Source organism: Thamnophis sirtalis, unplaced genomic scaffold (genome assembly GCF_051295495.1).
Source record: "Thamnophis sirtalis isolate CommonGarterSnake01/CBP01778 unplaced genomic scaffold, rThaSir2_p1.2 scaffold_1, whole genome shotgun sequence".
Classification (NCBI taxonomy): Eukaryota; Metazoa; Chordata; class Lepidosauria; order Squamata; family Natricidae; genus Thamnophis; species Thamnophis sirtalis.
Genome location: NW_028261381.1, coordinates 4,712,850 through 4,733,770, shown reverse-complemented (window position 1 = coordinate 4,733,770; position 20,921 = coordinate 4,712,850). Strand labels below are relative to the sequence as shown.

Below are 20,921 nucleotides of genomic sequence, written 5' to 3'. Positions count from 1 at the left end.
CGCGCATTCCCAAGCACTCAGTACCCTAAACCTAACCCTAAACCTAACCCTAAACCTAACCCTAAACCTAACCCTAACCCTAACCCTAAACCTAACCCTAAACCTAACCCTAAACCTAACCCTAAAACAAACCCTAAAACAAACCCCTAATCCTAACCCTTACCTTAATTGAAATCGGCTTTCTGCCGTTTTAAAGCGCCCTTCTGTTGCCGCGCTGTTGTCGCGGCGGTGATGACGCGTGGTGATGACGTCACGGCTTTAGCGACGCGATTTTATCACCGCTATTTTGATGAGCGCGGTTTTGTCGTGCCATGGACCACCTCAAGGCTGATTCAGCCTTCCATCCTTCCGAGGTCAGTAAAATGAGGGCCCAGATTGTTGGGAGCAATACACTCCGAATAGTAAGCGCTGAGGACATGAGAGATTTGTGCAATACTTTGCCTAAGATCCTTTGGGTTTCGGAAGGAGCCATCTCTTGGCTTTGTATTATGCTGTTGTTTGGTTACTTGTAATAGAGAAGCGTGGCACGACAAAACCGCGGTCCACTAAAGCGCGCCCGATTAAAGCGCGTCGCTGACTTCACCAGCAGCGCCATAACAACGACCGCGGAGAAAAAAGGGCGCTTTAAAAAGCGCTTTTAAAGCAAGCTGATTCACGTAAAGGTAAGGGTTAGGGTTAGGGTTAGGTTAAGGGTTAGGGTTAGGTTTAGGGTTACGTTAAGCGTTAGGGTTAGGTTTAGGGTTAGGTTAAGGGTTAGGGTTAGGGTTAGGTTTAGGGTTAGGTTAAGGGTTAGGGTTAGGGTTAGGTTTAGGGTTAGGTTTAGGGTTAGGTTTAGGGTTAGTTTAGGGTTAGGTTTGGGGGGTTAGGTTTAGGTTTACGCATTAATTTTAGCTTTACCGCTCACAGCGTGCTTTTTTCGTCGCGCTGTGATGACGTCAGGTACGCGGTTTCGTCGAGCGCGCTTTAGTCGACCGCGGTTTTGTGGTGGAACCATAGAGAAGAACTAAACTTGTTGGAACAACAGCACAAAGTCATTGAACATGTTCCTCCCCATAAAAATGATAGTGACAGCGTTCTCTTTGAAAACACTTACTTACATCCAGGCACCTGCAAGTTGTTTATGGAAGTTTAAGATCTTATGGAAGATCTCTGGGAGTGTAAGGTCTGCCTCCCAACATTTCTGTGCTTCCCAAGGCTCCCAAAGAGTAAGATTGGAATTGTTCCCTCATGTCCTTAGCATATGCCTCTTATGTAGCACTTTTGCAAAGCATATAATGAAGTTCAGTGTCTATTCCAGGATTGAAATCAGCACTGGCAGAGTGCTGGATTTTGTACAGGAGTTCTCTGCAGTCTGGTTCTCATTAAGGGTGTAAATCTGTTTCTGGGCTTCAGGCAAGGGCTTGTATGATTCAGACGTTCTCTACACTGAGAGTCGAGTTCTGTACCACTGGCAATTGTTATCTCATGTAAAAGAAATACTCTAGGCCTTATTCTATGATTTGAAATAGTTTTGACATTAGATTAGCAGCTGTGAGACAGCATACATCTACATCAAGGAATAAACACGTGAATAAAAGAATTCTGAACAATGTGGCTATGGAATTGAAGGATTCAAAATTGCATTAGAAATGCCAAATCACACCTCAGTCCAGTGATAAAGATAAAGGGAAAAGGTCTCAATCAGATTAAGACACCTGCAATCTTGCACCTGGTCAAGGGTCTATTTTCTTTTGAAGTTGGCTAAAGAGAAACGATGAAATAGGGCTTAACTGAACTACGAACTTCATTATTTCTGAAGCATCTGTAGTTTACAAAGTGTTTCATAATCTTTGGTGAGATTACATCACATTTCCCCTTTTTAAAAATGGAGGCCCGAGCATGAGAATCATGCAATCCACAGCATGACTCCACGATATGGCTTTGAGCTAAGCCCACCCAGGAACCAAACTTTTTCTGCTAGACTATACCAGCGGTAAATTGGGAATAACTTACATTATTTTTAACTCATGAATCTGAATGTTCAGGTACAAATAGTTCTAAAAGTCCTTGGTATTCTTCTAATGACTTTGTTTTATATGCTCTTGCTAGTTCTGATTTTGAACCTTTGGGAAGTGACCCAGTTCAAATGATTGGTTTTTGTACAGTAATGAATATATCAAAAGCAGAACAAGCACAACATTATTTTTGAATTCTGTAGCCTGAGCTAAAATCATACCTTATCATTTTAACTTGATTGCTTTTTTATGACTTTTAAGCATTTGAAATATATAGTTTGAGAAGACACAGTTGAGATGCACTTTCTGGAAGACTGGTTCTTATTGCTAACTTCCAGTACCATCCAAAACCTGTTCTGACCCCCCTCGTCCCACAACAACACACACTCCGAGCCAAAGATAAGTTACGGCATTTAATTAACAGACAGACAGGTCCTTGGCAGCAAACCGGCACAGACAAGCTTGGGCGTGCAATCCAGCACAGATAAGGCTTGGCAGCAATCCAGCCTGCCAAGCTCACAATAATGTTCTCCAACATTAGTTCCTGCATTGACTTCTGCAAAAAGGGTGTGTGCCCAAGCAGTCCTTTTATAGTCTGGAGAGAAGCCTAATGACCACCAGCTGAGTGCAATTACCTCCTGTACTTGCGCAACTCTTCCTGACGCCTACTAGCTCTTCGATGGCGTGCATCCAGGAACAACTCACTGCTGGCTTCCGGATCACTCTCCCTTGTCTCCTCCCCACTGGTCCAAGGCTCAGGCGCCTCCTGGTGGCCAACCAGCCTCTCTGTGCCCTGCTCAGAGTCGGAACCCTGTCCAGGATCCTCCACAGCCGACTCAGAGGGCCCCTCGCTGTCGGAGTCTGGTGGCAGCTCCAGCAGCTCCTGCTGGGCCACAACAAAAAACCATGTTTTGTTTTCCTCTTCATTTTCAAGACTTTGAACAAGACTAATTTTCTGAAAATTTGAATGGTCACACTTTTTTTTTAGTTGGTCACATATTATCCTGAAAGAAGAAAAAGGCATTTCTTTACTATTTCCTTGTTAATGGCTGCATTTTGCCTTTGACAAGAATATATTATTAGAGGAAGATGCTCTTAAAAGTGAGCAAATAAGCAGGAGGTAGAGATAATGAAAGCAAGTAGCATTCAAGGAGATGAGGAAGGACACTCTATCCCTGCTCTCCTCTTGGGGTTGAGTATGTGTAAGAAAAGATCTTGTTGGACGTGAACAAAAGGGGTGTGTGTGCGTCTGTGCGGAACATATAATAAAAGCAAGAAGCTGAAAAGCGGCAAGGAATGGGAGAAAGCCAGAGCTGTCCTTTCAACAAAGGCAGGATGAGTTGATTAGCCTGGCCTCCTCCTGAGTCCCTTCCACTGTAGAGACTGAGCTCTTTTTCAGTGGAAAACTTCCTGTATCAATTGAGCTCCTCCACGTAATTGAGGACTTTAGAAAACCAGGATCCTCAGCCCATGCAGAGTTTCCCCAGATAGAGGGTCTCTCTATTCAGATAGTTCCCCTCTATTCATGGAAAGGAAGGGAAGGTCCCAAACATACGGACCTAGGGGGAAGAACCAAAAACTTAAAAGGCATAAGACTATGCTGGCGTTCATTTATTTCCCCCTAATTTGTTCTAGTTCTTTAGGAGGACATACATCTATGGAATTTCTGGCCACGTGTCCTTGTTGCATGTACAAAGGGTTTCCACCACAAAACCGCGGTAGACTAAAGCGCGCTCGACGAAAGCGCGTACGTGACATCATCTCAGCGTGACGAAAACAGCACGCTGTGAGCGGTAAACTTAAAATTAACGCGTAAATCTAAACCTAACCCCCCCAAACCTAACCCTAAACCTAACCCTAAGCCTAACCCTTAACCTAACGCTAACCCTTAACCTAACCCTAAACCTAACCCTAACGCTTAACGTAACCCTAAACCTAACCTAACCCTAAACCTAACCCTAACCCTAACCCTAACCCTTACCTTTATGTGAATCGGCTTGCTTTAAAAGCGCTTTTTAAAGCGCCCTTTTTCTTTCTTGTCGCGCTGCTGATGACATCACGTACGCGCTTTAATCGGGCGCACTTTAGTGGACCGCGGTTTTGACGTGCCACGGTACAAAGGATCATACTTGCTTATCCACTAGAAGCAAGGGAAATGCCAAGAGCCTGAGAGACTAACACATATGAGTATCTTTGTCTTTACACTTTTGCAATAGTTGCTCAGTTTCAACAACTTGACCTGCCACTTTTTCTGCCAGCGTAATATCACTGTTGATGCAGGAGGGGGTGCACAGGTAAACCCACCAGTGGCTGGTTAGATTAGGTGATCCTAATATGCTGAATATTATAAATCACAGTCCACTCTGGTTCACTTTCCTAACTTCCTCTTCTCAATATTGCAAATCTTAAGGAAACATAGCACAAGCTTTTGCACAAGAGTAGGACACGGAAGTACTGTGGGTGTAAGATTTAAGATTTAGTTTATTTGTATGCTGCCCTTCTCCAGGAGGGACTCAGGGCGGCGAACAACTCAAAAGGGGAAAGGGGATACAAACACAATACACGTAATTAAAATACACAAGAGTCATACAGCCATACAAGTCGAGCGGGGAGGGGAACTCATCAACCCCAGGCCTGCCGGCACAGCCAGGTTTTGACGGCTTTTCGGAAGGCCTGGAGAGAGGTGAGGGTCCGAATCTCTGCGGGGAGTTCGTTCCAAAGGGCCGGAGCTGCTACAGAGAAGGCCCTTCCCCGGGTGGTAGCCAGATGGCATTGGCTGGTAGATGGCACCCGGAGGAGGCCGACCCTGAGCGATCTAACGGGTCTTTGGGAGGTAATTGGCAGCAGGCAGTCTCTCAAGTACCCAGGTCCAATACCATGAAGGGCTTTATAAGTTACGAGGATAGGATAACTCAAAATAGCCATATGACAGCATATTGCGGGCCCTCTCTCAGCAATATTTTAGCAATATATCAGCACTTTTCCTGTCTTGTTTCATGACTAACCAGAATTATTTCTCTATTTTAACTGGGAACTTCTACAATTGTACTGCTCCAAAATGAATTTCCCTGACCCTCAGCAGGGGCTTGGACCTTCAAAATGTATACGCCTATTGTAACGCCTCCTGATTTACCATGTTTGATTAAAAGGTATAAAATCACTGCCAGGAAATAACCCCAGGCAGTTCAGAGTTTGGTGTGTGAACACGCTGAACTCGATGCATCAAATAAACCTGTTTCCCTCGCACCTTCGTGGTCTCGAGTCCTGGTCTTTCGTAAGTAGATTGCAAAACCTCAATCTGCTGCAACACTTGTTACCTTGCTTCGTATTGCCAGGTGATATGGCAATGATGTGGTAGAGGGGGAGGGGAAGTAGGGTAGAGGGGAATGATGGTGGGAAGGCAGAAAGTTGGAGGGGGCGAAAGAAAGGGTGTATGGAGAAGTACATTGGGTTTCTATTTTGGGGGGTATTATTGACAAGAGGAATGGCCGTGTTTATTGTTTAATGCAGTGTTTTTCAACCACTGTGCCGCAGCACACTAGTGTGCCGTGACATAGTGTAAGGTGTGCCGTGGGAAAATTACTTTATATATAGTCAATATAGGCACAGAGTTACATTTTTTTAACATTTTCTAATGGTGGTGTGCCTCGTGATTTTTTTCATGAAAAAAGTGTGCCTTTGCACAAAAAAGGTTGAAAAACACTGGTTTAATGTTATATGGCCCCGGTTCTGTACAGTATATGTGTGACTGTAAGAAAATGAAAATGGAAAATAAAACTATCTGTATTGCCAGGTGATATGGATATGATCTAATTGACAAAATTATGTCCGCTGGAGACTGTTGTCAGTTTTCCATTTGCTCTTTGGGGGTTATTAAATTTCCCATATTGTTAAATCTTCTGTGACCTGTTGGAATGCCTAAGGATAGCCTTTTCTTCTCATTCTTTCCCTTACGGGGAATGTTCCTCACGTGTTTTCTGAGTGGCTGGAAGTGCAGCAGGCATTTTGGATGAATCCTTGGATGGGTCACTGACTTTCCGCCTTCCCTGTTGATCTGAGAGACTTGTGTACCCTCCAAAGCACGGGTCACTGTGAAGGCATGAACTGGGCTTCTGAACTCTGGGGCCTGCAGGAGTCAACGAAAACAATAAGAGCCAAGAATAAAATTCATTAGGACCTCCTTGGAGAGAGCCGTTTTTGCAAAGTGAAAAACCAGTATGGTTTTTCCTGATGTTTGGAAAGGGAAGAGTAAGACACACTTAAGTGAATTCTCCGTCTGTACGTGTGATGTTTCTTTAGGAACAGTCGCAACAAGTAAGGCATTGTGTAAAGTCAAGTAAAGGTGAGTATAAACATGAAGTATGTTTATATTTCCGTAGCTGTACCCTTTTATCAGGCTCTCTCCTTATTTTTCCTTTATCAGAGAAATAAAATGTAAATAAAAATAAAATGTAATGAAAAATAAAAATAAATCTCTCACAGATATTGCCCTCCATGCCAAGGTGAAAGCCCCACTTTTCTCGTGTCTTTATATTATCATCTGCACTTTCTTCAACCCTTCCCCACTGCTGTCCACCATCCATAAGAAAATAAAATGCGCAACTTGAGAACAAATGACAACTACACACTGCATATGTGAACAGAATCAGTGGGATTCTGTGACATTTTTGGAAACAGCAGTTTAATTTCTATATTCACAATTTTGCACAAAAATGAATTATATTTCAATACAAACATATAATTTAGCCGAGTTGTGGCTGTTGGGGGCTGCCTTGGCAAGATTTCAAAATCTTTAGAACTGGCGATAATTTTCACTATTCCTTCTAACAACCTTTTTAAAAATTAGTCCTCTAATTAGTGTGTGTGTGTGTGTATATGTATGTGTGTGTGTATATATATATATGTATATGTGTGTGTGTGTGTGTGTGTGTGTGTGTGTATTTTATTTATTTATTTATATTTTGTTATATTTATTTATTTATCAGCACAAATATAACATTTGTAACAAAAAGGCAACAGTAAAAAATACTGGGTTTCTGTCTGGATGGTCTCTTGTGACGAGCCGAAGGACAGAGAGTGGAAGTGTGACCTTCCTCCCATATTTGGGCATACCAGGGGTTGTGACTTTATATATATATACCTCTCACCCTGGCCTGGCTGATAAGGAGTCGAGCTCTGTAGCTCAATGGTTAACATATCTGCCTAAGAGGCAATAGAGCACAGGTTCGATTCCCAGCAAGGGTATGGCTAGCTGATGAGAGCTAAATAGCTTGAAATAGATCTATACTAGTCTCCCTTTATTTATTTATCAGCATAAATATAACATATATATATATATAACACTATGCATGTTTATTTCAAAAACACCCTAATTAAAATCCTTTTTCCTTTTTCTACAGTCTGCACTCAAAACAGTCCATCAAAGTAACTTCTATAAATCACCTTCTTAACACAACAAACTGTATGTTTGTGTTAACAACATTTTTTCCACTTCTTCTCTGGATTAGTCAACTGACTTTAATTTGGGCCAGTATGTGTATTTCTGTCTTTTTTTTTGTCTTATTCTACAAACCATCTCTACTTTTTTAGACCAGCTAAAATTACACTAAAGCCATCATCTTCTACCAAAAAAAAGGGGAGGGGGGAGGAAAGCAAAAAAAATATAGTAACAATATTGTCAGTCCAGCAAAATTAAGAGAACTTCATTTTATTCTGAAGTAGCTACATTGTTGTTTTGTTGATCATTCTGGATATTCAGACTCTCACTACAGTTTAGATAAAGCCCTTCAAAAAAAGGAGTACAAGATTCATCCTGTGGGAATTCCATCTAGTTTCAGTCTATTTCGTTGTTTAGTTCATTTCATCAAAAAGTGAGGCAACATTTAATGCTTCATTCATATCAGTGGTGGGATTCAGCCGGTTCGCACCTATTCGGGAGAACCGGTTGTTAACTTTCTAAGTAGTTCAGAGAACCGGTTGTTGGAAGAAATCTCCTTTTGTTTTTTTCCACTTTACAGGGCTAATCCTGTAAGGAAGGCAGGAAGGAAACATTCTGGTGTTGTTTCTAGCCTAATCTTTATTGCCCTGCTTACAGAAACTGCCTCTCCGGTTAACCCTTATGACATTGTAACAGCTAAGGCGAAGCGCCCGTCAATGTGAGTGACGTTGAGTTGGCCATGCCCACACGGTCACATGACCACCGAGCCCCACCTACCCAGATGGTCATTAGGGCAGAGAACCGATTGTTAAATTATTTGAATCCCACCACTGATTCATATAGTTACGAGACCTCATAATTTTCCCTACCTGCTAAGATTCCATGAGTATATGAAATCCCTCCAGCTTCCTGTACTAACCACTCTGGGTTAAAACCATGATAACCTACTTTTGTTGCTCAGCACTTTTAAATGCCATGTTCCGGCATGCCAAAATAATAACTTTGAAAAAGAAGGAACAAATTGCTGATCATTCTACTCTTATCTGAAACTGCACATTTCTGACCCTCATCTTATTTGTCTAGTGATTCGTGTCTGTGCTCTGCTCCAGACTCACCAAGCATTGTTTTACATGACATGAAACATAATGTGTGTGTGTTGTTTTTTTCTTCCTGCCGGACTCATTTAAGCCCATCGGATAAATCACCAAACATAAGCAAGACGCAAACATTATCTGCCTTGAAGTGAACCTGCGTTCTCCCACTGGAATTTGCTTAGTGCAAAATGTTTCCTGTTTAAAGTGGAAAAAGAGAGAGAGAGAGAGAGAGGAAAAATTCCAGGCCTTGGACTTTCAGGGCTCCTGTACTCCCATGAGATTCTTCACTTGAAAAACAGAACATTATAAAAGACAGTCCCTCCCTGTTGGCTGTGAGAGACTCCAGACCAAGTGCTGAAGGTCTAAAGCCACCCTCAGAGATGCTGAATGGACTACAAGTCAACATGTGTTCTGGGAGCTTCTGCTGCCACCTGCACTCCTGCAACCACATTTCAAGACAATCGGTTCTCTTTCCATCCCCCCCAATCTGGGATTTATGATTGAAAGTAGCGTTGGACCAAGAAGGGGACTACAGGTGGTCCTTGCTCTTAAGTGAATTGTGTCCCCTTTGATTACGACCTTTCTTGCCACCGTTGTAAAGTAAATCACTGCAGTTGTTAAGTTAGTAACAGGGTTGCAAAGTGAATCTGCGCTCTACATGGGGCTGCCCCTGAAGAGTGTTCGAAGACTACAGCTGGTCCAGAACGCAGCCGCGCGAGCGATATGGGGTGTATCTAGACACACCCACGTTACACCTATCCTCCGCGAGCTGCACTGGCTCCCCATTGGTCTCCGGACGCGCTTCAAGGTGCTAGTCGTTACTTTTAAAGCCCTACATGGTTTAGGACCTGGCTACCTGAGAGACCGCCTCCTGCCACTTACCTCCCAATGACCAACAAGATTGCACAGGTTGGGCCTCCTCCGGGTGCCGTCAACTGGACAATGCTGGCTGGAGGCCCCCCGGGGGAGGGCCTTCTCTGTTGCTGCGCCGGCCCTGTGGAACGATCTACCTGTAGATATCTGGACCCTTACCACTTTCCCAGCCTTCCGTAAAACTGTCAAGACCTGGCTGTTCCGGCAGGCCTGGGGCTGTTGACTGATATCCAGCCCCGCTTAAATGGAATGGATGATGTGGAATTTTAATATTGTATTTTCTATCTTTAAATTTTAAATGTTTCTTTTGTCTTGTTATGAGCCACCCAGAGTCCCAAGGGAGTGGGCGGCATACAAATTTTATTAAACTCAAAACAAACTCGAATCTGGCTTCCCCGTTGACTTTGCTTGTCAGAAGGTTATAAAAAGGTGATCACATAACCCTGAGAAATAGCAGCCATCATAAATATAAGCCAGTGGCCAAACATCTGAATTTTGAACACGTTTCCACATCCCTGTGGAGATCCTGCAACAATTGTAAGTGTGAAAAATGGTCATAACTCACTTTTTCCAGTGCCATTCTAACTTTGTATGGTCATTAAACAAATTATTTAAGTCAACCTGCATTGTCTGCATATGTTCTTTCTTTCCTTTATTTATCACTCTGAATTAAGTTGCTAGCTAACCAATATCTTGCTTATTTATTGATTAGTTTGTTGGTCAAGGTTAGATCTCTGCTATAAATTTAGATGTACTACGTTGTTATAGTTTGCCAAAACGCTTAGTTCACAGCAGCAACTAAACTGCAACTTTTGAACTAACTACAGTTTCTGAGTAATTTCTGACTGCCTTGATTGACTTGTAGATCATATCTGCTGAGTTAAGGTTGTACATCTACTGAACTTTCTGAGCAGAGTAATTTAAAAAGAAAAAAATATGTATAATTAATAAATAGTACAGAAAAGTCATTAAAAAATATTCTGTTCCAATATAATGCAGGCAGCCAACATCATAGGGATAATAGCACTATAGAAACATCTGAGATAAGATTGTCAGCGTAGCGTTGAAAAGACATGGATGACAAGCCTGCTCCCTTCATGTGACAGTAATCGTAGATGGAGTTAGCTAAGATGTGACTGACAAATTCCATCTTTATCAAGATGGCTGTGGCTGACAAAGCAAAAAACAAAACAAAACAAAAAAGAAATATACATTCCACCTGCACATCTGTCAAGAAAGCCAGATCAAAGAACCATTTTAAGCTAATTCTAAACTACCAACTGTCAGGCCTGCAGTTATATCCCTTTTAGGAGATTTGGCCTGCCACACTCTCTCTTATGTCATTATGCTGTTTCATTAGTGTAGTAGTTGGGAGGGGGGGATGGAAAGGAGTAGAATTGTGGAGTGTATTGTTTCCATTCTTTACTAGAAGCCAAGGTCATCTTTTTTCTCTGCACTTTTACACCTGACCGGAAGCAGCTGGGTGGAGATGCCAGTGTGGAAGGAGACGATTGGACCATGTGATGGATTTGTGGGTGTGGGGACAAGATCATGAACTTTCAACTGGGTGGGAATCCGATGTAACTTCCAGAATTGGGATTCCACAGATGTGCTAAGTTGTCTGATTTATTAAATTGGAACTTTAAGGATCATTTTGCCTTGGACTCTGATTTAATTCTACACGATACTTGGAACGCTGACACCAACAGAGACTCAATATTTCTGCGACTTTTCTAGAAAGGAGAGCTCTCCTTTGAATGGCTCTGTAGCCCAAAGTTCTAGATGACTTGAACTAATAGGGTTTTTTTTAATCCAGATGGAACGCTAACAATGCATGGTCTTTGCATCAAGTAAAAGACCACAAATTACTTAACATAAGTAACTACATACAAACTCTCTTCCTTCCTAGTTTAAGAAGAAACATAAAATAATCCAGGGTGTGTGTTTGTGTGTGTGTGTGTGTGTGTGTGTGTGTGTGTGTGTGTGTGTTGCATAAGACAATGTGATGCATTGGTTAAAGTACTACACTAAGAATGAGCAAGACCCAAATTTTGGTCTACATTTTAGGTATGGAAGTGATGGTGATTTGGGATAATTGGTGTCATTCTCTAGGAAGTCTAAAGTCTCTTTACGGTTCATAATGTTAGTGAAGATACTTCATCTTGCAGCTGATTGGTTTAGGCTGATTATCTGTCTTTCTGTCTATCCGTCCATCTGTTTCATACTCACTTTGAATCTTTGCGTGGCACGACAAAACCGCGCTCGACTAAGCCGCGCTCAATTAAACCGCGTCGCTGACGTCATCAACAGGGCGACAACAGCGAGCGCAGAGAAAGAAGGGCGCTTTAAATAGCGCTTTGAAAGCAATCCGATTCAACTTAAGGTAAGGGTTAGCTTTAGGGTTAGCTTTAGGGTTAGGTTAAGGGTTAGGGTTAGGGTTAGGTTAAGGGTTAGGGTTAGGTTAAGGGTTAGGTTTAGGGTTAGGTTAAGGGTTAGGTTTAGGGTTAGCTTTAGGGTTAGCTTTAGGGTTAGGTTAAGGGTTAGGGTTAGGTTAAGGGTTAGGATTCGGTTTAGGGTTAGGTTAAGGGTTAGGTTTAGGGTTAGGTTAAGGGTTAGGTTTAGGGTTAGGTTAAGGGTTAGGGTTAGGGTTAGGGTTAGGGTTAGGTTAAGGGTTAGGGTTAGGTTAAGGGTTAGCTTTAGGGTTAGCTTTAGGGTTAGCTTTAGGGTTAGGTTAAGGGTTAGGGTTAGGGTTAGGGTTAGGTTAAGGGTTAGGATTCGGTTTAGGGTTAGGTTAAGGGTTAGGGTTAGGGTTAGGTTTAGGGTTAGGATTAGGATTAGGTTTAGGGAGGTTAGGTTTAGGTTTAGGGGTTAATTTTAGGTTTAGCGTTTACAGCGTGCTTCTGTCTCCGCGCTGTTGTTGCCCTGTTGATGACATCAGCTACACAGTTTCGTCGAGAGAGGTTTAGTCGAACGTGGTTTTGTGGTGGAACCGAATCTTTTCCCACCCACAACAGCTCCCTTGCCTCTTTTAGAAAAAAAATTCTGTAAGTATAATATTCTCACTTTTACTTATGCAAAAGATTTGTCTTATGCTTTCTAAGCATCTCTCCTCCTAGGAGAAGCTCTCCCTTGGCTATTCTCCAGTGCCTCACTTTTTTCTTTGGCAAACTGGATCAAATGCATGAAACGTAATTGCACAAATTACATGAATTGCACAAATCTAGCAGAAGAATACAACATTTGAAACACTTTCTGGGGTTCATGAAAGAGTAGAAAATATGACATGTTGGATCTGACAAACCTAGCACTAAGGCATGAACTCTCTTGGTTTTTCAATGTTGCAGTCAGCCAGTCAGTTCAAAGACATCCAGAGTTCTTTCTGTAACTGAAAAAGCATTTCACTCTTCAGAGAACAGTTCCTAACAGGTCAAACTTTCATCATGTCGGAGTTGACATCTAGATACAAACACTTCTTTATTCCATGTATCATTTGTCTTGGCTTTAGGGAGAATACCTCTTTAATGTAAATCCAAATTTGGGGCAGAAAACCTTTAGAATGACCCCATCATCAGCTCTCCCCTGGCAGTCCATGGTGTGAGCTTTCCAATGATCCAAATCTTGTCAAATATAAATTAGTGCAAGTTGAGAAGCATATACAAGATCATGTGTATACCCACAGGTTACGTGGTTGCTGCCCACACAGAGAGAAAAATGTTATTGGCAGCTAGCTCATTGAACAGATACTATTTCCTCATATCTTTAATATTTTCATGGGAATTTCTAATTGCGGGCCTTCGAGAGTTTATGGATTGGCATGTTTGAGGTGAGAACATGGGCAAATCAGCTTTGAGGTGTGACTTGTACATGAGCTTTATAGGTTGCTGGAATACAGACCAAACTCATCAGTATATCTTCAAGCTAGACAAGACACAAACATGCTTTATTAAAAAGACTTTCTTCCAAAAAAAGGAAGTGCTTAGTTTTGCAAATAAATCGTGAATAGCTCCAACTTTTTGTGAAGAAGCTGCAATATGTGGACGCTTGACTTTTACACTGGCTTCTTTTGTGTTTTACCAGCCCAGAACTTCAATTTCTGTTCTGTGGGATGTTGTCATATACCTCCTTGTGTAGGTGTGGCGGTCACCCATGGCCCAGTGCATAACAGGGCATGCGCAGCCACGCTGAACCACACAGGAAAAAACAAACTCCATAACATCCTGATAGTTCATAACATAACATCCTGATAGTTCGCTCTAGATGTGCCTTACCCAACGACGCCCAGGATTTGACCATATATAGACAGAACTTCCCTGAGCAGTAGATTAGCAATTGTAGTTTGACAGGCTGTCTTAAATCACATGCTGATTGCTCCTCCTGCCTTTGTCCTATCTCAATAAAAGGACAAGACTCCCAGACCCCCAATCTGGGTCGCTCCATCCCGAGAAAGCTCGTGTCCGTGTCTTTTCTCAACATTGGCCTCATGGGCGAACCACGGGTACTTCACAGTGGGACTTTTGTAAATTAGTGGAAGTGACATTTCTTGCCCAAAACAATTGCTGTATTTTAGATGAAGGCGATGCAAGATTTTTTACTGACCGTTTCCTCCTCCCCTTTCTGTTTTTCTTCCTAGGCATGGATCTGTAGAACCAATGGAATATTTGACAGGGCTACGGATGGCACACAAAGAAAGAGATCTTCCCTACTCTCCTGCAAGCCAGCCTGCAGTTCATCCCTCCAAAGGGAACTACCTTCATCCACCAGATGGCCCGAGAGCAACAGAGTTATGGTATTCACAGTATTTCCCACCACAGCCAGTAATTCAGCACAAAGGACCTCTCCGCCAAGATGTACCACCGTCCCCGCTACAAGGCCACAGAGCTCCACCTTACAATGAGGTGGGCAGAATAGGACACCGACAAAGCACTCCCGATCAGTACCAATGCAGGTATCAAGATCCAAGGCAGAAGGACTCTGTGACCGCAGCTGTATAATTGAAAGCTGCACTGTTGTGGATATTTTATGGTTGGCGACTTCATCTTACAGTTAGTCCCCTCTGAAGTCATTTCTGCACTCTCAACCTACAGCATATTCTGGAGCAGAGGTGGGTTCCTACCAGTTCGCACCTATTCGGTAGAACCGGTTCGTCAAATCTACCGGACCGGTTAGAAGAGGTTCCACCAGTGGACCCGGAAAGCAGGCCACACCTACAGAAGAGGTTCCAAAACATTTTTGAAACCCACCACTGCTAAAGGGTTAGGGGTGCAAGGATCTTGTAACTTGACAGCTTTAAGACTTGCATGCTTCAATGCCAGAGTTCCTGAGCCAACGTGACTGGAGGAGGAATTCTGGGAGTTGAAGTCCACAAGTCTTAAAGCTGTCAGGTTTGAACACCCCTGGGGTTTTTTTCCTAAAGGGTTAGGGGTGCAAGCGTCTTGTAACTTGACAGCTTTAAGACTTGCATGCTTCAATGACAGAGTTTCTGAATAGCTACTTGGACCGACCTAAGTACTAATTCATAATTTCATATGGGTGGCAAGCCACTCCCATCCGGTCACATGGGTGGCAAGCCACTCCCACAATGGAGGCCACACCCACAGAGTAGGTTCAAACAATTTTTGAAACCCACCACTGTTCTGGAGTCACAAAATCAAAATGGTGGCTGCAACCAAACAATCAAAGCTGCCATTTTGATGGCTTTGACCCCTGTTTTCCCCCCCTCTGTCCCCATGGATGCCCTGAATCATGGAGTGCTGTAGTTGTTTTGCAAAAACACCAGTAATAAAGACAAGCTTTATATTTCTTCACCACTGACTGGGTGATGCTATGAAGATGCTATAAGTCTTTCCACAAAAAGTGCTCATTAACGCTGGCCAATCTATGACTGGAGCAAGAGCCGAGGTGGCGCAGTGGTTAGGGTGCAGTACTGCAGGCCACTTCAGCTGACTGCTATCTGCAGTTCAGCGGTTTTAATCTCACTGGCTCAAGGTTGACTCAGCCTTCCATCCTTCCAAGGTGGGTAAAATGAGGACTGTGGGGGCGATATGCTGACTCTGTAAACTACTTAGAGAGGGCTGAAAGCCCTATGAAGCGGTATATAAGTCTAACTGCTATTGCTATTGTACCCAGCTGTATTGCAAACTCTTAGAAATGGTACATGACCTTTAAGTATTGAAGAGTAAGAGCGTTTTGGGTTTTTTTTTAAGTGCTTAAACAGGATGGTAGATAAAGACTCAGCAGTATTTCTACGCACATCACAAAGTGCCACTCAGGGCTATTTGCAATTACACAGGCACAAAAAAGACAGCCAAATGGTCTTGGGGGGTGTGTGTGGGGGGGAGAAAATTACTTTAGAAAACGCACATAATTCATGCTATTGAAGGTACAATCAGTATACAGGTCCTTTACTAAGACTTCCTCTGAACTGAAGAATTGGAAATATTCCGCAGTATCATTAAGATGTGTTCCTTTCAAAGTATGACCCCGGAACGTGTTATTGTCCTCATCTCTGAATCCTTTATGAATATTCTTTTCAGCTGCTTATAAGGATGCTTCAGTTCCGAAGCCATTTCTCTCCTCTTCTTCTCTCTGTTTGCTAATAACAAGAGCAGATGGAGAAATTTAAAAGATGCCTAAGGTTCATGGAGCACCATACAGTGTTACATTGTTCAGATTTCTGGAAGGAAATACAAAAGGGCTCCGTATGTAGTTCCCTACCTCTGATTTCACAACTGTTAGAAGATTCAGTTCGTTTGTGTGCCAGTATATTGATGTGTGTGGATGACTAGGCGGCTTTGTGTCTTGAGAGAGCTGGTTCTTCACTGACGGCAACGGAGCATAGTTAATAATTGTATACTAGGGTGGAGTTATCGGTTTGTGTTCTGGTGACATTTTACTACTACGTGTTTCCCCAGTCACAACTCCAAATCAAAAAGGTTGCAAGATGGCTGTGGAATATCATGTTTTTAGGCACTCGTTTTTTGCTAGATGACCTTCCTTCTCATGGCCTTATCAGAAAACAAATTGTTTTGAGAGTTTCCGAGCACCTGGGTAACTATTAGACGGCTGTTTGTTAGTTTATTTGTCTAAATCACCTGTGCAAAGCAGCCCTCCGCTAATCCTAGAGGGCTTAGCAGAGGAAAGGTTTGTTAAATGCCAAGCATTAACAGTGCTTAGATCTTTGGAGGCATTGGAGTATTCTAGGTTTGAAAAGGAGGAAAAAGAAATAATAATAATAATAATAATAATAATAATAATAATAATAATAATAATAATAATAATAAAGTCACCGAAAATCAGATGGTCAAGATCTTGTGGGATTTCCGTATACAAACCGACAAAATACTGGCGCATAATACACCAGACATCACACTGGTTGAGAAAAATAAGGTCACAATCATAGACATCGCAATACCAGGTGATAGCAGGGTCGCCGAGAAGGAACATGAAAAAATCGCAAGATACCAGGACTTAAAAATCGAAATTCAACGACTATGGCACAAACCAGCAGTGGTAATTCCAGTGGTAATTGGCACACTGGGTGCTATTCCAAAAGCACTGGAATTACATTTAAAACAGTTAAAAATTGACAAAATCACCATCAGTCAAATGCAAAAAGCCGCACTGCTTGGATCTGCACGCATATTACGAAAATACATTACGACGTCCTAGGCCCCTGGGTGGGGCCCGACTAGTAACCAATGCCAAATCCGGCGAAACAACTGGCCGCTGTGATACAATTGTATTATTATTATTATTATTATTATTATTATTATTATTATTATTATTATTATTATTATTATTATTATCTCCCATAGACCGATTAGATCTCACAGGTTAGGTCTCCTCCGATTCCATCCGCCAGCCAATGCCGGCTGGCGACTCCCCGGGAGAGAGCCTTCTCTGTTGCAGCTCCAGCCCTCTGGAACGAGCTCCCCGTGGAGATCCGGACCCTTAATACCCTCCCGGCCTTCTGCAAAGCCACCAAGTCCTGGCTGCTCCAGCAGGCCGGGGGGGCTTGTGAAACATCCAGCCCCACGGAAATTGTGAATGTTGTATCTTTTTTAAAGTGTTGTCTTTGTTTATTTATCCCCCTTCCCTTGTCGGTTGTGAGCCGCCCGGAGTCCTCCGGGAGTGGGCGGCATACAAGACAAATAAAATGAAATGAAATGAAATAATAGTATAGTTATCAAGTGAGAGATTTAAGCATAACATGGGTTCCACTGAGGTAGAATCATGGTAGGAATATCCAGGATGGAAGACAAGGGCCAGGTGTCAAAAAATATATATCAAAATGGCTGCTGCAATCGAACAATCGAAGCTGCCATGTTGATGATTTTGACTCACCTGTCCCCATGGATGCCTCGAATAATGGTGTACTGCGGTTGTGATGAATGTGTCTCGAAGAAAAGAAGAAGGGAAATAACAAACTTTGCACAATTCCGTAAAATGCAAAGGTAGCTTAAGTTCTCACAATTTTTGTGGTTATGACTAATGAAACGTCTGAGACTTTCTTCAGTCTCTAAAACAGTGTTTCTCAACCTTGTCAACTTGAAGATGTCTGGACTTCAACTCCCAGAATTCCCCAGCCAGCGAATGCTGGCTGGGGAATTCTGGGAGTTGAAGTCCAGACATCTTCAAGTTGACAAGGTTGAGAAACACTGCTCTTAAAAGCTTCTCTGAAAAGTCTCTAATAGCTTCAGCGTGTTTTTTTTTTTTTTTGAATTCCAAACTCTGACTTGGGACTCATTTTTAAGCCTATGTTACAGCCCTTTTCCTTCTAAGTGAAAGACCTTGGGCTTGGCCAAAGCAAAAGAACTGAAAAAATCCTTGGGTTTCGTTTTGGTATGCAGCAAATTAACAAGATTCATTATAGAGGTCATCTAATAATTATTATATATTGCTCAGAGGAGTCATCAAGCAGGCAGAGCCATTTATCATTTAGACTTTCTGAAATGGCTTCATCCTACCAGGTACCCTCAAGAGATTTGGCTTATAGAGAATTCATTATGTACACACATTTGTATTGCTCTATTTTAGAGGGTCAGATTCTCTAGCGTCCCCTGAAAGACTTGGTGTGAATGTAGCCCTGATTTCTTATTCATTCATATTCAGAAACTATGAGGTACTATAGTGATTTTGAATCAGGATCCAAGGTCATATCCTTTTTTCCAAAACTACCTGTTAAATGTATGAGAACATGGGGCTAAGTGGAAAGTCTCCAGTGATGGGAAACAGCAAGTATGTTCATTTTAATAAGGGAATGTCACCAAGAAGTGATTTTTTTAAATGCATATAGCACACGTACATATGCACACATAGCCATGTGTTGGATTCTCCCCCGCCCCCCGCAAAAAAATGCAGAGGTTTGTGGCCATTCAAAGGCCAGTGATCTATTTCCAGTGGATGAATTTAATTTCAGCTGGCCCTGAATGATTAATCAAGAATTAATTGCAAGACTACATTGATCCTTCCCTCGGAAAAATCTATTTATATAAATGAACAAATCTTGTTCATGCCATTTTAAGCAAACAGTTAATTCTCCCTACCCACCTCTATGTAATCACGTCTGAAATTGATGGCTTGCTTACTTTGGTTAAGCCGACATTTTCAGAAATCCATATTGAGTTGAACTCTTACAGGAAGGATGGAAAAATTGCATATTGCGAACACCGGTATAGTGACTTTTGCACATACATGTGATTCAGGCAGACAATTTCTTTTTATATCAGATTTTATTTTTCTGGCTAATTTAACTCAACTCTTCTCTGTCTGCCAATGCTTTCTTTTTATAATCTCCTTGTTTTTAAAGAGGCCTCAACATAATGTTGGTTGTCTGATTTAATCTGTGAGTAAAGTTCCCTGGACTTAATTCAGTTTATGTTTTCCTTAATTGCTGTGCATAGAACAGATCTGGACATCTATTTGAGTAGGAATATTCAAAAAACTCTAGATTTCGGAGTAGCCATTCCATAGTTGAAAGATATCTTCTTTCTTCTTCAAGGATTGGGCCTGTGCTTCTGATTCAAGTATGAAGCCTTCAATTTATGTTGTAAAAAAATCCATATTCTTAAATGAATAAAAACTTGGCTGGAATGCAGACAAATAATCAGAAGTGAAGTGAAACTATTTAAATGAGCTTTTCTTTTTTTTAATCACCACAATTTACAATGCAAAGGGCTCCTTATAGCCCTTCATGGTATTGGATCTGGGTACTTGAGAGACCGCCTGCTGCCAATTACCTCCCACAGACCCATTAGATCTCACAGGGTTGGCCTCCTCCGGGTGCCATCTACCAGCCAATGCCACCTGGCTACTACCCGGGGGAGGGCCTTCTCTGTAGCAGCTTCGGCCCTCTGGAATGAACTCCCCGCAGGGATTCGGACCCTCACCTCTCTCCAGGCCTTCCGAAAAGCCGTCAAAACCTGGCTTTGCCGGCAGGCCTGGGGGTGATGAGTTCCCTCCCCTCTCGACATGTATGGTTGTGCGACTGTTGTCTACTTTTATTATTTGTATTTTGTCTTTTATGTTCCCCTTTTTTCCCCCCTTGAATTGTTCGTCGCCCTGAGTCCTCCCAGAGAAGGGCGGCATACAAATAATACAATACAATACAATACAATACAATACAATACAATACAATACAATCCTTGGGTAGTAACAACAAATGTTTATGATAGTGGCTTTCTCAAGCCTGATCATCATTAAGAATAGCCTTGAAAGACAAACTCACACCTTATAAATCAACGCAGCTAAATCGTACCCTACCCTTTACAAAGATAACTGGCAGCATTTCAGGAACAAAGCCAGGGTAAATCCAAACTGGATGAAAAGTGTCTGCCTAGGTTATTTATGGTTTTGAGGTTGACGCTCAATTGTTGCTGCGCAGCTGCAATTCCCATCTGAAAACTCCCATTGACTGCAATGGCCCAGTTGGATAGAGCAAGTCAGGCAGGTCAAAAGTAATAATTCGTAATTCGTAATTTAATAAATTTATATGCCGCCCAATCCTGTAGGACTCCGGGCGGCTTACAAATACAAGAATAAAACAAATAAATAAAAATAGGGGAAGGACGAGAACAGATTTAAAAAGAACACACCATACACTCGACTTAGATAGGAGCTTGACCTCATTCATGGGTCAACAGCCCCAGGCCTGCCGGAACAGCCAGGTTTTGGTGGCTTTTTGGAAGGCCGAGAGAGTAGGAAGGGTCCGGATCTCCGCAGGTAGATCGTTCCACAGGACCGGGGCAGATACAGAGAAGGCCCTCCCCCGAGGGGCCACCAGCCGGCATTGTCCGGTCAACGGCAGCCAGAGGAGGCCCAGCCTGTGAGTTCTTAGCAGCCGTTGGGAGGTAAAGTAGATTTTCCGGGCTGTTAGTCTTAACCGGTAGCTTATTAAACAGTGTCTCTTTCTTAAATCAGTAAGGGAATTTATTCCCTGCTACAAAATAATAGATGGAGCACAACACTCTAGAGGTGTTTTGTGCAGGTGCAAGAAAAATGAAAAGTCTTGGGTTGAGCGTGAGA

The 20,921-nt window shown here is 42.4% G+C and overlaps 1 protein-coding gene across 1 annotated transcript in view; it reads left to right on the top strand.

The window, feature by feature from the left end:
* The window catches only part of PARD3B (par-3 family cell polarity regulator beta), a 587,816-nt gene extending 573,234 nt beyond the window's left edge, over positions 1-14,582 (top strand). Inside the window, exon 23 of the mRNA XM_087706906.1 lies at positions 14,029-14,582. Coding sequence (XP_087563032.1) covers positions 14,029-14,389 — 361 coding nt within the window. The 3' untranslated portion in view covers positions 14,390-14,582. The remainder of the gene's footprint in view (positions 1-14,028) is intronic.
* The last annotated feature ends 6,339 nt before the right edge of the window (positions 14,583-20,921 follow it).